Raw genomic sequence first — 15,673 nt, forward strand, 5'->3', positions numbered from 1 at the left:
GAGATCCCAGCTCCTCCTATGGTCTAGCCATTTGGAGGGAAGATCAATGGCTCCAGAGTTGTGAGAAACCTAGCTTGAATAATGCCTCCACGAGACGGAGAGCTAAAGGGAATATCAAAATGAGATTTTTAATGAAAACAAAAGTCAGAAAATTCAACAAAATGGACAACAGGCTAATCACACCTTTCTCAACAACATGTCCTCCTCCTCCTCAGCCTCAGCCGATGACTACTGGTAGGAAGCCTGAGAGTCAGGTAGGGAAATGAGTAGCAAAATTTGGACAACATGTACAAGCAATGAGTGCTTAAAAGACAAAACTGAATCTTCTTTCTGGAAGGTGGCCTGTCATAAGGAAGCTTCCCATCACGGACCCACAGCAAAAAACGGGGTGTTCCGGACTATGAAAGACCTGAAAGTGACAGTGTGGAATACAGAGGCATTTGACTGCTGGATTTTTTAATAAAGGTCAATTTTGCAACTTTTATCAGATTCTTCAATCAAATATATGAATATATGTGAATGTATAAGCCTTCCACATGCCTTCCCAACTTGCACATTGGGTTTCACCCTCTGGTCTGCAGTTGCCATCTTGGCACAGTTCTGCAAAAGCGAATATTAATCTACAAGACCATTCCTTCTGCAACACACATACTGATGTCACCGGCCTGCAAATGTCCAACCAAGTCATTTTTAAAAAGGAGTCATTTGTTGGGTAAAGAGACAACATTTTGGGCTAAAATAATTCCATCTTTTAGTCCAGAAAATGCACACTACCCCTTTAGTGCAGAAAGGCACATCTCAGTCACCTAAGAGCTCATCTGCTCTATTTTCTCTAGATTATTTTAAGCACGGAATCACAGAACAGTTGAGATTGGAAGAGACCTCTGGAAATCACGCAGTCCAACCCCGCTGCACAAGCATGGTCACCTATAACACAGTGCACAGGATAGTGTCCAGGCAGGTTTTTGCCTGTCTCCAGAAGAGGAGACTCCACAACCTCTCTGGGCAGCCTCTCCCAGTGCTCTGTCACCCTCACAGTAAAGAAGCTTTTATTCATACTCAGCTGAATCATCTTGTGCTTCAGTTTTTGCCTGTTGCCTCCTGTCCTAATACATGATGTTGCAGATGCAAATACCAAGCATCACAGAGGACACACCTCATTTTCCATATGCTGCCTGATTAAACACTATGAACAGTTAAAGCCACAAATAGGTGGATTTTATAGCTGGCAGGCATATCAGTGGGAATGCAGAGAGGCAGAATTCATCTGCAATATTTTCTTCATAGCGCAGCGAGGAAGTTACTCACGTGGAATACGTGACTCCTSCTGTAACTGAGGGCAGGGGACCCCATTCACAGCACCCTTTGCCACTGAGCCACTAGCTGCTTTATAATTCTTGCCTGCTTTCATTTGCTGTGGATTTTTGCTCCATGCAGGTTTCTTCAGAGAAGGTTTAAGAGGTAAAATGAGAATGGAATCAGCAAGATGATCCTACTGCACGCAGAGTGAGACTGCTCCTTCAAGATTGCCTCTGACCTGACCTTATAAAGACAAATTCTTCTCAGAAACCTAAAAACTGTCACAGCTGCTCTCACCACAGCTGTCACCAGAGGTCCAGCTCTTCTCTCTGATCGAAACTGCGACATCTTCCAGGAAGGAAGCAAATGAGGACAAAACTCCAAGGAAACCTAACACTGGATGGCACTGAAAAGCTCAGGTGATAAACATCCTATGCTGCTTTAAGGTTTAGGACAAGATTTTGGTTTATTTAGATTAAACTGACAATCAAGAGACCTCTGAGGAGATCTGCATGGTTATAACACAGTTCTTTCAAATTAAAAGACCTGCAAGAAAGCAAGAAACATTCGTGGTGAAGTTAATCTCTACCCTGGAGCAAACTGCATCTAATTCCATAGGTTATTAATCACACACACAGATTATCTCACCCATCGAAATGTGATCTTGCTACAAACTCGTTTTAAACCTTGCACCCCGTGTCCTTACCTTGAAACGCACCCAAAGCTTTTCATGCTGTTCTGCTGCTGTAAGCTGGAAAAACGTCCCCTTTGCAAAACAGCTCCGATACTTCTTCCCTTTATGGGCTTCTTCGGCTCTTTGTGCGCAGGTAAGCCTGTGTCTAGCACCCCATATCCTCTATAAACATCAAGACCAGGTAACCGCAAAGGGAGTGGCCATGTGTTCCCTGGCGTTGCGTAGAAGTCACTAAACCATAAACAGATCTTTCTTAGGAGGCGGGTTTTGCAGCGGGTTTTTGGGGAAACAGATACATAGCAGGGACCCTTGGCAGGAAAGTCTCCTTCTCTTGAGAGCCCGCATGCTTCATAAAGCTGTACAGGAGGACACACAAGCACACGAACAAGGAGTGTTCTCAGTTGTCCTCTCGTTCTGCTTGGTGCTGCGGCCAGTGCCTACTGCACTGGACCTCCAATTATTGCTTGGTGATTTGGGACTAGCTCTTGATCAGACAACATGGTGGCAAGGCAGGAATTCACAYGCTGGGAATTCGTCTTCTTTTTAAGAAGCATCACTAGCTCAGAAATGCCAAGTCACAAGGTATTTAGGCTTCAAAACACTCAATTTCCCAGTTAAAACCCAGCTCTTGTAATAGGAAATGGAGAACTCAGATACTTTGCTGTGCTGGTGGGAAAACTGCCCTCAAGCCAGGTGAGTGTTGTCTTATTGTTTATCGCTCCATTTTATGTTTTTTTGTTTTTTATGTCTATGCTCAAATGACCATACAACATCTCTGGTGTTGTTAATGCCCACTATAAAGTGCCTTACACTGAAGTCTGAGCTTCCACCAAGGCTCCAGTCCACCAGCCCTTCACAAACTGGGTCTAAGGGTACGAAGGCAGAACCCACTGGAGAAGCTCCAGGACACATGCTGCCAAGAACGAGTCTTGTGATGCCTCCTGCTATTGCAGTTCTTCTGCTCACCTACTGCTTCTCCTGGCACGGAGGGATCTCTGCAAGACATTGAGGTAATAAAAAGCTTACTCATGTCTCACAGGCTGGCATATGACATTAAACAGATACTTTTGGTCATTTATGCCTATCCTGCTGTCACGCAGCCCTGTCAGATATGGTCCCTTTCCTTCACTTCTGCCGCAACCTCACAAGTCCTTGTACGCTGGTAGCGTGCCAACCAGCTTCACCAATGTAGTCCTGGGCATTCAGGTAGCCTTGCCCTACGTCATTAAGAGTGCCCAGGTATACCACATTTCCCTCATTTTCTACCAACAATTTCCTTGCCCCAGCTTCAGAGCTTGATAAGGTCTGGCATTTAGCAAGGCGCAAKGCTGCTTTCCCTAAACCTCTTCGTACAAGGTGACCCAAAGCGTTGCTTTAAGAAGAATTTCCAGGGTTGCTCCCAGTCTAGTGGAAGGGTATCATGTTTAATAGAGTTGTTGCTCCTGATAAGTTATACACGTCAGCCATGCTATTTCTTTGTTCCGAAGCTGGCAGAGTCAGTGAACATTAAAAAAAAAAAAAAAAAAAAAAAAAGACATGTTTTACATTTTTAAGTTGATTCATTGCTCTTCCCCAGGGTGTTGGGTAAGAGCTGACGTACCCATTCAGGTCTGGCTATCCAGAAAAATGCGGCGCTGTGCAGGCCTACTCGGCTCCCTTCTGAGCTTGCTTCCTTCAAGGCTAGATGTGGGGAAGAGCTGGCCCAGTTAGCTGGGGTGGGATGGCCCCAATGCCCAGGCCTACCTGGAGAGAGGGATTTCAAGTGCTTCCTCGCTGTGCCATAAAACCCCTGCTTCGAGATCCATCTTGAGGGTTACTCTGAAGAGCAGCACAGTCCAATTTAGCCCTCAGTTATAGGAAGACACAAAGATGGCGCCTGGTGGCATGAGAGGAGAAAGGAAGGTTAAGAAGGCTAAGGAACCCCTATCAGAAAGGAAAAGGCAGGGACCTGAGGAGGAAAAATCGAAAGGCAGGCCCAGGAGAAATAACTGAGTAGAAGCTGGTAGGGAGAAGCTGCTACCAGGGGAGAGAGATATGGTTGAGGCAATTGGTGGGTGAGATGAGCTCAGAAGGTGGCTGGACTGAGCAGGAGGGCATGGCTTCAGGAGGATGGCTCTCCTGGGGGCTCCTCGGCAATGAAAGGAGGATTTGGCTTCATGTTTCTGCCATTTGGAGACGAGGCTAATGAGCAAGGCCCCACATAGATTGCTTCTGGGCCGCAGAGTTTCATAACACAAACCTAAAGCTTTGGCGACTGCATGTCAAAGTGACTTAGTCAAGATGGAGTGAGGTCTGAATGGAAATGTGTGTGTGTGTGTGTGTGTGTATGTGAAAGTACTAGGTGAAACAATAGGGTCTGGGTTAAACAATGGCCTGATTTGGTAACCAGGGATTTGACTGACAGTAATAGCACTGGTAAACATTGAAGAATGAATGGTTTACATCATGACCTGAAGACCTGAGGTTTTATAGGACCACAGCAAGGATGATTCATTAACRGAAGATGGGCATACTGATAAGAGCAGGAAGCAATAAGGCTACACCTAACTGTGCAAGCCTGCTTTCTCATAATCTCAAAARGGAGTTAATAGTAGCCAAAAAAGAATAGATACTTTGACAGAGAAAACTAAGATAGTGCCAAGAATCAGGGAGCAAGAAGAAAACAAGATGTTATGTAAAAGGATTGTGCCAATAATTAACCTTAAGGGGTATGAAAGACCTATTCAAATAACCTTTATCCTACATATTGCTTTTGGTTGACCTTGGCCAGACTATGTGACTACACATGACATGTGACACGTGCTTTTGGGTATGTGTGTGTGAGGGCATGAAAAAAAATCTATGAAAGAACAAGCAGAAGCAAAACCAGTTTTCTTTGAAAATAAAATCAACCCCTGCCTTCCATTAGACTTCGCAGTGACTTCAGATACATTACTTTCCTACAACATGAGCTTCTTTGTCCTCTCTCTCACAACCTTGCTGGAGTGAACCCACTTTTCCTCATTCGTGTTCTGCAAATAAAGAATCTGCTGAACACCAGACAAGCAGGTTTTCCATTCCTGAATTCCCAAATGCACAGCAGAGAGGGAGTTGCAAGGCAGTGCTGTAGGGAAGGGTCTTTCCCAGCCGACATACCTGTACCTGCGTGGGTGTTGGACAGGACTGATGCCCACAGCCTGGAGGGGACATCCCTAAGCAGGRCACAACCTGCCAGCTGGCTTGGGCTAGGCTATCCATCCTTTGCTTTGTCTTTCACAGTGAAGGATAGTAGGCACCCAGACCATAATCCATACATGACTGGACTCCTAGCTCTCTAGGCTCCTCCAGAAGTCCCAGAATGGTTATTTTCTAAATGACAATTTTGCTATTTTTGCAAAAAAAGTCCGTCACAATATTGGAAACGTATTGTCAGCATGCACAGCACTACCAYTCATGACTGGATATGCCTTCAGAAAATAGGAGAAAGCAGAGGACTGGCATGTCAATACAGTAGCACTTCATTCCTCTACACTCTTGTCGCTTGCTCCAAGTGTTTTTTAATGCTGGTGGCTCTCACTGTAATCAAGAGGAAATGAGGCTTCATTGTCTTCTGCAGTAGTATGAGAGGCAAGGTGTTCGTGTTCGGCATCACAACAAATGAGGAAGAGCTGGTGGCTGCAGGTGGCAGGGTAGAGGTCTCATCAGTGCTACTGCTCTTCTCATTAAGTATTGGTCAAGTTCTTCTCCTCTGTCCCTGATGTTTCATCGGCACACACTGAGTGAGAAAATGCCTCTTCTGATTGGCATTACCAATAAATCAGAGCCAACAATCAAGGGGAAATAGAAGCAGAATATCCACATGATTATCTTGAACGTCAACAGGACATACCACATGTCTAAACTGTGTTTCTTTAGCTGAAGAAAAAAAGAGGGAWAAAAGAAAAAAAGKGGCCCTCAGCACTCTGGCCRGAGCCTTAAGAGACTCATATGTAAGATTTGTGCTGGCCTGGCCATTAGAGGTACCTGCTCAGCAGGATGGTGCTGCCTGTAGAAGAAGCGTTTGGGGTGTTTCTCTAAAGAACCTGAGGGTACCACAGGCGGAGGCAACACCCTGTGSAGTTGCTGTAGCCTAGTGGTGCGCTCTCCTATGCACCCCATGACTGCTGAACCAACCAAGACTTCTCAGACCCGCAGTGCAACAGGCACACTGCTATCTATGTCAATAAGTGCATTGTTATCACTGAGCACTGGATTATCTCTTGTTTGGCACACTGTTGTCGACTGTGGTCATTGGCTGGCAGTGTTTGATTTGGATAATGAACTACGTGCAGAAAGCATAAAAGAAATCAAGCCCCTCACCTCCTGTGTGGACTCAGCTGGCCTGAAGACCCTACAACCTGCCCATCAGCAGGGGTGGCCCTGGTGCCAACTGCCAGGGAGAATAGGAAATTGTCCCTGCACCGTTTTGGTGAGACCACGTAAGGACAAGGAAAGGGGAGGAACAGTCATTGTATTGCGCATCTGTGACTTGACCACAGGACTTTGATATATTTTCAGTTGTGTTAAGAGTTTTAGCCTCGTTATAGTTGTAGTTTGCAGACTGTCTGGTGTTGTGTAACATCTATTATAGGGGTAGAATCACTTGTCTCCAATAAACTCCCATACATGATGGAGTATTTCTCTTGAACTCAGCATGAATAATCCTGGACCTGAAAAGAATCCCAGTAGCTCCTTTCTTGGTGCCTCACACCATCCAGCATCTCTAGTCACTTGGGCATGGATACAAGGAGCCCTCAGAAGTGGAACTGAGGTGCTGAAGATTAAAGCTGCAAACTCAGCTGCTTCCCAGCCAACAGGCAACTAAAGTCCATCATGGCCTCCACTTTTACCTTCGAGTGACCTGGATTCCTTCTTTCCACCTCTTYAGGGTCCTCCCTTACATCCCCTGCAAGGAACTTATCTACTTAGTCACCCTCAGAGCCCACCAGAGACAAGGAAAGGAGACTGCTCTCTTTCAGGAGCGAATGGGAAGAGGAAATGCTATTCTCAAGGGGGCAATCACCAGCATGCTGCTTGAGAAGGAGATGTTCTATTAAACCYTTCCTCGGCTGAGGATGGATCCAAACTCCATCTCTCATCCTCTCAGAAGGAACCACACTGCAGAGTCTGACAGAAACACTTTCCCCCAGTTCTGCTGAACCTGGTCCAGGGGAAAGCCGTGATGATTGGGGTTCTCATCTGGGATAGGAGAGACTTGAGTTTCAGCCTTCATCCAAGATCACGTGTGCATTTCACTAGTGACAGATTTACACATAAACACCTCTTGAGAGAGCTGGAGACTTCCCAGGTAAAGYGGACAGATCGCTGTGTGAAAGCAAATCTTGGATAGCCAGAAAGAGTAGATTGCTACTTGTTATCAGACAGGCAAAATCCTTGGACGGGGTGAGGGGAGCATCAACTTGGATTGTGGGACAGCGACACTGTCCCTGGGATCAAAAGAAGAGCAAACGAAGCCAAAAGGTACTGTAGCCTGCCCAAGATCTTTGCTTCTCAATATAGGGCCCTGAAGAATATGTTAGGCAGAGCATTGCAGGACTTCACCCACATCTCCAAGGGAAAAGAAACCCAAATGGGCATAGAATTTCAGCAAAATGAGATTTCTGCTTTATGGTYTCTAAGTCACTAGAAGAGTCACATCGGATGAAGTTTTGGGTTTGATTAGCATGTAATTCCTTACAGTCAAGATATAACAAATGAAAATCAATTGTTACAGASCACTGAAAATGAAAGCCTGGCTTTAAGTCTTGTGTGTCATTGTTACTTTTTTAAACATGCAATCAAAACTCACCTTCATTACAGCTCTACAAAACAACGTTATGAGGCTTCAAAATGTGAAGAGATCTTTATTTGTAGAAAGGGACTCCTGAAAGGCAGCATAAACATGGTCTCATAGCTTAAGAGTTCAAAGGTATCCACAGTAACCTGAACAATCAAGAACTCCTGCTGCAATAAGTTTCTACCTCACTTCTGATTCTCTGTTGGGTTTAAGCATGTTTGTCCTGAAACAGAGAAGATCTGCGTGCTTAACCACTTTAGGTTAAGGAGGGGAATTCGTTACCATGGCCAAATATATACGTAGGGCCTGGGCAGCCCTTCCCCTGCAGGCCAGTTCACACRTCATGCTGGTTTGGGATTCTGCCCGTTGCTGTAATGATGTGAATGGCACCTGCCAGGTCTCTAAGAGTTCTCTCAATTATCTCCCAAGGCCCATTACTGATGTATGTTATCAAGCTCTATTCCTATCACTTGCCTATTCCCAAGCAAGGGAATAGTGCTGCAATACAACTTTTGTCATCACAATTTAAGAGAAAAGACAAGAATCCAGGAGCTCTGAAGATCTGTCCCTAAGATGAATATGTAAAATTTAAACTGGTGGGGGATCTCAGAGAATCCTGCTGCAAGGACGYATACGCATTAGGCTGGACAGACCTGACCTGCTCTGCTCCCAAAACAACAGTGGCAAAATCCTCTTCAAATCTCTGCAGACTCAGATTTGTAAAACTTTTTGTTTGTTGATATGTAATGTTCACAGTCATAAGAAWAAACAACCCTGTAGGGCACTTACAGGGCAACAGTAGACAACATGGCATCTCAAACRCTAACACTGTTTCAGAGGCCTGTCTTGGCACAAGCAAAGTCAGATGCTGCAAAGAAGCCTCAAACACTGCACATAGTGGCCAGGATACTGCTGCTCTTAGCCAGCTCTGGCTCCAGTCATGTGCCATAAGCCCCCATTTTGCCTTACCTACCTCTCCCAAAGACAGCGGGGAGCAGGAGAGAGCAAGTAGCTCKACGTTTATGATCAGGGACTTCCCATTGCAATTCTGCTGGTAATAACTGAAAAGGACAACATAAAACTCCCAAAGTCCCCCAAAATACTGCTTGATAGTAAGTCTCTTTTGCCATATGCAGAAAGGAAGGGTGAGAATAKAAAAGGAGGAAGAGTCCCCTGAATTTACTCTTCTATTTTTCAAACTCAGCTACAGTCCCAAATCTAATACCCACGTCTGCAGGGTGCAATAAAACTATCAATTCCAAGCTGTGAGGCTTCTCGTTGGCTCTTCTGCCTAAACACCACATTATGTATACATAATGTATAGCTACACAGTGTATGACTTAACACGTCACATCAGGTCACAAGCATGCTATAACCTGCTCTCATCTTCCCCTCTTTGATGCAGAATATGTGTCGCAATGAAACTGAAAAGAAACAATGATCAGTAGAGCTTGAGAGTTGTAAGGRCTCTTTGAGAACTCTTCCACTACTTGAATGGAGGTAGAAACCAACTCTAATTATCAGATTGAGCAGGTAAGACTTCAAAAGAAGTCTGTATGCTTAGTTTGAGTGCTCAGATGAAATAGAAAACCCATATAAGCAAAAACACGAATGTGCTCATTTTCTGAAAGGGCAGACACCCCTGAAAAGATGAACCACATTCTTTTACTTGTTTCCTTACCCTAAGGAAATAAGCCAAGGAGCATTTTATGTGCCTTGTTTGATCCTTCTTTGGATYGCTTTGACTGTAGCCAAAGTGCTGCAGGTTAGTGAGTGAGAGATGCAGTCATCATGTGACGGCATCTCCTCCGACCTCAGGAACTGGAAGGCAGTGTCTTATAGGGATTGAGAATCCCTTTGGGGTCTAACATGGCTTTGAAACGCTGCATTAGCAAGATTGCTTCCTTGGGTTTGCTATAATGAATGAAGCACTTCTTCTTGAACCCCAAGCCGTGCTCCGCACTGATGCTGCCATTGCATCTTGCAGTCCATTCGTACACAAATGGCTCAATGGCATCCAGCAGGGAATGGCTGTAGGAATCCGCTGTGATGTTCAAGTGCAAGTTTCCATCTCCTGGARGAAAACACACAGAGTTTCTCTCACTGACCTGTGTCTGCAATAGAGATTCATTACTGGCTTAGCCATGACCTCAAACAAAGGGGCCTTTGACAGGCTTCAGACTGTGTGTGGAAGGATCATAAAACTGTCCTACAACCACCGGACTTGTGTGCACATAAAAATCAAAAAGGATCTTTGTTTCTGCATTTGTTTGGTATATCCTTCGAGGAAGCTCTCAAGTAACTTTCAAATTCCTCCTTTTGTGATTTTAAACTCAGATAACTGCGTTGCATCTGTTATTTTTTTCTGCACTGACATGGCATGCTAAGAATCCCCCAACAGTATTTCATAATGATCATTAAATTTTAACAGAGCYCTGCATTAGTTCTTTATACTTGTGCAATGTTCTACATGCACTTCAGCACAGGGTCAACAGAAACAAAGCAGAGCTTTATCTTCCTCCTTTTGCTGCTTGTGCACAATGGTCTTTGATTAAGCACAAAGTTATTGAGCAYTTGGGAGACAAACCACACAAGGATTAAGCTGAAGAGTTTTAYTAGCAGAGAAGTGCTGCTAAACAATCAATTCACCTGTCCAATTTACCCAAAGCACCTRAAACTACATTAGCTTCAAAGCACATTGACAAAATGTGCAAGCCTTTCATTGAATTATTTGTATCACTGTCTTTTAGGCATTAAATAGTTCAGACATAATTGATTCCAAACCCAGCTCCTCACTTCAGAYAGGAAAGTGCTTAATCAAACCTGTCTATGTACATTAATCAAATTTATGGATAATTAAGTAACCTACAGACTTGACTGGGAAATATAAAGCAAACAGATACTAATGACCATTTCAATTACTGACTGACTGGTAGTTATGCCATGTACTTACACGCCTCACATGTATGAAATACTGCCGGAAAGCAATGAAATCCAGAACACGAAGAGCCTAAAGCATTCTCCTCTTCTAACAGTTCTCAGCTAACAAATGCTGTTTAGTGTCTGTCCCTCAGAAATCTCAAAAAACCTCCAAAGCAGCTGGGAGTTGTATGGCAAGTAGACCCGGGCTGCAAGGAAGAAGAACAGAGCTCCTTTCCAAGCACGTGCACTTACCCAGATGACCGTAGCCCACCACATTTTTGGCACACCGGCCCAGGCGAGCTCTGGTATCAGTGACCAGGTCGTACAGCTTCCCCACGGGCAGCGAGATGTCGTATTTGTAAACATAACCCTCATGAGTGAGGGCCTCCGTGATCCTCTCCCGCAGGCTCCAGAGCATCTGAGGAATTGAAGACAAAAGAAATAAAATGAAACAAGTACTTCCTAGCAAAACAGGCACGATTCTTGGCATGTAACATCAATGCTGATATCCCTTTGCCTCTTGAAAGACTGTAATAACATCTGTTGAGCAACATCAACAGGGAAGCACTACACCAACTCTCTGAACTTGACAGTATCCGAGCAAGAACTCATGTCCTGTGCATGGACACATGCTCTCTCCAAACCAGTTTTGAGTTTCCCAAGAAGCCTCCTCTATCAAACAAAGTGAGTGCTTAAAATGAACTGCTTCATTCCCTGGGAGTCCAGTCTTCTGGCATTCACAACAAATATCAAACAGATACCAACTTCCTAACTAAAACTACAGATCCAAACAGAGTATCATTCCGAACAGATCTGAGTATGGTGAAATGGTGACTTGCCTTTATTTTCTTTTCATCTGTGGCCACAGTTCCATCAGTGACCAAACCAGAAGTCATAGCTCGTTCTAGGAAGTTGCTCAGTTTTTCCTCATCGTGGGTGGAATTGGAGCCTGAAGTTTCGATTAAAACATAAAAAGGGCACCCTGAAAGTGAAGCAGAACAAAATGAACAAGAGCTCGGTGGTAAATGCACAGGAATTTAGTACAGACTTGAGAGCTTTTCCCAAGCTTGGCACAATTCGGTGGGGGGCTCCACTGTCCAGGTTTCTGATGCTAAAAGAGTGTTGAGCTTGAGTCAAAATCTTTTTCTGTGTAGGTCACATACAAATTCTCTCCTCGGCCTCACCAWTGCTCTTTAAAAATGAGCAACCCCCTCTTGTGGGTGGGAACTAGCAGAAGTACAGAAAACATGAAACATCTCTCTGAAAACTTCTGTCAAATGCCTTTCGGACAGAACACTGGGTACAAATACGGGCAGAGATGCACCTATACTCATGACATTTATATAAATCCAGGATAAAACCCTTCCTGAAAAACAGTGCTTCTTTCTACAGCAGAAATTACGTTATCTGTGCCTTTCACCCAGACAGAGGGTATGATTTTTGGTACCTGTCACTGGCTTGGAGAGTTTTAGGTGTTGCTCCACCAATTCCATGCACTTATCATCCATAAATTCAAATGCAGACAGGATCTCTCCCAGCATGGCTCTGCAGGTTGTAAATGTGTTCAGAACTTGAGTGAAACTCTGGCACCCTTGAGACAGACCACAAAGAAGACTCAGGGACACAAAAACACCACCCCAAAACCTTTTTTTTTTTTTTTTTTTAAAAAAAAGCCTGCTAGGCTTTTTAAGGAATCACCCTTCTCCTCTCTAACAGATGGAAATCATTAGCTTATGTGGGTTTAAAGGAACATTTCCTGTGATGGTTTGGCTTCCGTCGGTTTTGAATGTATCACAGCAGAACGGCAGGATTTTACAGCAATTATTTTTTGCTGAGGGAAAATCTCCAAGTTTGTCCTAAAATGTCTGTCCCATGCTCAGTTCTCAGCATCGGCAAGAAGACAACCCAGAGGAGCYTGGAGTGATGGTCTAGACTAGGTCTAGAAATTAGGAAAAAGATGGAGAAGTCTCAGTGGAAGTTCTTACAAAAAAACACTCTACTAAAAAGCCTCAGCAGGGCTTCTCTGAGAGCTTTTAAGCAGTTGCACTGCAGCCATTCCCTGCCAGGTACCTCCTTGATCCAGACTCTGACCTGTAGACTTGACTTCCCTGCCCTGCCTGCTCATTGTGGTCTTGCCTGGTGATCACTTGATCTACTCTCTTGGCAATCTCTAATTTCAGGAATGAAATTATTAACAGCAGCTCATACAGTGGCCTCTTCTCTTGCTACAGGCCCCAAATTGGCTCCTGTTTTCCTGATAGTGCCAACATACTTGCTGCTGGGTACCAGCACATGGCCAAGGTGCCCACCTAGGAAAGCCAGATTCACAGCCTTGGGTTTCTGAGGACAAAGTATGGAGACAGCAGTGATAACTCCCAAGGTGCCCTCAGATCCAATAAAAAGCTGCTTCAAATCATAGCCAGTGTTGTCCTTGCGCAGAGAGGCCAAGCAGTCCAGGACGGAGCCATCAGCCAGCACCTGCAAGAAAACGAGGACATGGAGTTTAGCCAGCAAGATCAACTGTTCTCTGAAGCCCGAACTACCATCATTCAGAGGAAACAAAGAGCATTTTTGAAAGAGTGAACATAGTTAACTGGAGTGAAGCAAGTCCCTCCACCTTGAGCCCTTAAAAATCAAGGCTGAATATCTCTAAGATGTGTTATTATTAAAGACCACTTATAAGTTAAAGGGATTAAATTCCCCCTCTGGAGCTTGCACATTTCTAAGAAAAAAAATGCAGGCTAAGCTGTTAAATGCTGAATATTTAACAAATGCATCTTGACAGGTCTGAAATTCTGAGKGAGAAGCCACTGAGAGGACAATAGGGCGGTTTTTGCTTAGCTGAGCTTTTCAGAGATCCSCTGCTCCATAGGGGAAGCAACCTCGCCCAGGTTAACCTGTGATTAGAAACTCTCGCCACCTTCTTCTCGTTTGTCCGAATAAGAAAAGCACCAAATATCATTTATATTTGTAAGGACAGAGCTGGAAGCTGTGGTATAACTAAAAGATACACTATTTATGAAGACACTTGCTGACACACCTCGGAAGGGCTAAGCAATAAAAAGTGGGACACTGCGGAGGGTCTTGCCTGTATAACAGAGAGCCAAAGGCTACAACAAGGCAAACTGGATAACAGGGAGATGTTGGGACACAAACAGGACCKGTGAGGCCACCCTGCCTTACCACTTCCAGCCCTAGCACCGTCCCTCGGAGAGAGCCGTATCTCAAGAGCCGCAAGCCGCCGGCGTTGGTGGCCACGTTGCCACCGATGTGACAGCTGCCCTTTGCTCCCAAGTCAAGCGGMATAACGAAGCCCTTCTCCTCCACGTACTGGCTGAGGTTCTCCAAGATGCAGCCAGCTTGGCACACGAGGATTCCTGAAACATAAACTTAGGGTGTAACTTGAAGCTCCAAAAGAAGGTGCCTCCTGAAGAATCGGGATAATACAAGCATTTGCAACCAGCAGCTCTTCTTCCTGAACTTTCCAGGGCTGCAGGGCTTTGTTCTGCTCTTCCTCAATTCTACGGGAGCTTGGCCATTGACTTAATATCTGGTTATGTAGAGCCCTGGACATGTAAAACACTGACTAAGCATATTTCAGCCTGTATTTCTCCCTCTCTCAATGCTTTAAGGACCAAAGTACTCAAAAACTCCCAGCTTCTCCCCTTCCAAATCCAAACAATCTATAAACTTTCCCCGTCCCTCTCTTCCTCTGTCAGCACAAAGTTATCATGTGCCTCATTCAACAYTGTCTCTCCATCTGCTGGCTTCTCATGTGGATTTGTAAAAGAACAGAATGTACAAGAGGGATTTTTCTTTTCTTCTTACTTCCTCTTGCTACCAGATAGATTGCAAGAGCTTCTGCAACCTACATGGATAGCAGAAATCTGTATTCAGCAAATCTCTGGGGCCAAATGTGGCTTGCGACGCAGCTGCTGCCTCCCAGAAGGAAGGCTGGGTTGCAGCCAGGGCCTTCTCTGCACAACYAGAGCATCTATGGTACTTACCAGACACCTCGTCGAAGCTGATGACCTGGTTCATGAGAACTGTGGAGAGGATGATCTCGTCAAAGACGGGCACGCTGCCCCCAACGAGGCCTGTGTTACCCCCCTGTGGGTTTACAGCCAAGTTCCGCTCGTAGCAGTACCTGGAAGGGAAGAGGTTTCCCAAAGTATTACAGTTCTCTGGATCATTCCAACAGCTATCAAGAGCTTCACCACTCTTGCACACTTCCAGCTCTACCATGCAATTTCYCCCTGAAAAATCACAGCTTACTGTTTATAAAAACGCAATATTTGTGCTTATTTATAAAGAAGCACAAATGGACTTTTTCAATAGGGGCTGGCAGGTTTGAGACATTAGATTCCTCCCCAGCCCCTCTTCGAGACCTTACTGTCCCACAGTGGCAAAGTATGTGCATCTCTGCCTTAACTGCTCCATCTGTCYGCTTGCCCTATCAGTGCAAAGTGCCATCAAACTGCCCAATTCTGGCATTCCTGAATCCTTCAGTACAAACACTCCCATGGAGCACTGGCACAGTGCATCACGGTGACAGTTTAGYAGAGCAGGTAACGCTAAAATTGCTCTCTCATTTCCTCCTCTCGCTCACGTCTTTCTTTTCGGTAAAAGAGGTGACAATCCGGCCTTTGCTCCTGCCGGGTATCCCGCCTCGGAGATACGCGGCACAGGTTCAAGCCCCCTCCTGCGCTGGGAAGCGTTGGCAGCTTCTGGGGAACTGCTGCTTTAGCAGGTGCTCAGGAAAACCCGGCAGTCACCTGCCGTGCTTCCCTTAGCCAACATCCTCCTGTTAAACAGGTGATAAATCCACTAGCCAACGTCAACCGTGGTCACGACACCCTGCAGGCCCACTCAAAGTGATACAATTTCTATGGTTACAAGTTAAAATACGTAATTGTTCACCCCAAAGCCAGGATTTTTTTTTA

General features: G+C 45.0%; 2 protein-coding genes across 2 annotated transcripts in view; both read right to left on the reverse strand.

Annotated features, from left to right (window-relative positions):
- The window catches only part of GAL3ST2 (galactose-3-O-sulfotransferase 2), a 4,551-nt gene extending 2,520 nt beyond the window's left edge, over positions 1–2,031 (reverse strand). The window contains exon 1 of the mRNA XM_026036367.1: positions 2,006–2,031. Within this exon, the coding sequence (XP_025892152.1) occupies positions 2,006–2,031 (26 nt within the window). The remainder of the gene's footprint in view (positions 1–2,005) is intronic.
- A 5,867-nt stretch (positions 2,032–7,898) lies between these two features.
- On the reverse strand, positions 7,899–15,673 carry D2HGDH (D-2-hydroxyglutarate dehydrogenase). The gene is made up of 7 exons (XM_026036386.1): positions 14,738–15,673; positions 13,914–14,107; positions 13,040–13,208; positions 12,178–12,321; positions 11,570–11,712; positions 10,983–11,148; positions 7,899–9,882 (listed from the first exon to the last, which is right to left on the reverse strand). The coding sequence occupies exons 1-7, from the start codon at positions 14,973–14,975 to the stop codon at positions 9,623–9,625; spliced, it is 1,314 nt and encodes a 437-aa protein (XP_025892171.1). The 5' UTR covers positions 14,976–15,673; the 3' UTR covers positions 7,899–9,622.

The sequence above is a fragment of the Nothoprocta perdicaria genome, unplaced genomic scaffold, assembly GCF_003342845.1.
Source record: "Nothoprocta perdicaria isolate Ctin4 unplaced genomic scaffold, notPer1 scaffold_177, whole genome shotgun sequence".
Lineage (NCBI taxonomy): Eukaryota > Metazoa > Chordata > Aves > Tinamiformes > Tinamidae > Nothoprocta > Nothoprocta perdicaria.